The 443-nt window shown below is 48.3% G+C and overlaps 1 protein-coding gene across 1 annotated transcript; it reads right to left on the bottom strand.

Moving 5' to 3' along the window:
* Window positions 1-34: 34 nt before the first annotated feature.
* Window positions 35-443, bottom strand: CSUI_007979 (hect-domain (ubiquitin-transferase) domain-containing protein; the record flags this gene model as incomplete). The annotated part of the gene is made up of 1 exon (XM_068068120.1): window positions 35-443. A coding segment is annotated over exon 1 (372 nt), but the record flags the coding sequence as incomplete, so codon positions are not given.

Here is a 443-nt window from a genome sequence, read left to right as displayed (position 1 = left end):
TAGAGAGAAGAAGAAAAGAAAGTTTGAGAAGAGTCTCCCGTCTTTGTTCTTCCCCCATGTAAAGGCATCTCCACTAATCGTAAGAGCGATCACGTGCTGGGCCCCGGCAGCTACCTGTCTTATAGGCACTGCATAAAGAGAGGGGATTACTACTAAAGAAGAGACGGATGAGAGAGAAGAAGAAGAAGAAGAGATGTCAGATGGAGGGTGATAGGATGAATTGGGGGTGGTAGTCTTCATGGGGTCTTTCTTTTGAGCGGGATCCTCTCCTTCTCCTCCTTTGAAACACTCTTTAGCTGAAGACGTTGAAGTCGCCGTCTTGTCGTGAAGAAGATGCTTGAGATCTACACCTTCTCCTCCTCCTAAGCCTAGGCATCCCTGGCTATGATCTCCGCAGGTAAAGACCATTCCTGTCGAGCTTAGAACGACCGAGAAGTTCTCCC

This window comes from Cystoisospora suis (genome assembly GCF_002600585.1).
Source record: "Cystoisospora suis strain Wien I chromosome Unknown contig_4343, whole genome shotgun sequence".
NCBI classification, from domain to species: Eukaryota; Apicomplexa; class Conoidasida; order Eucoccidiorida; family Sarcocystidae; genus Cystoisospora; species Cystoisospora suis.
The sequence above is the reverse complement of the archived record's forward strand: the minus strand, read 5'-3'. Positions and strand labels throughout refer to the sequence as shown.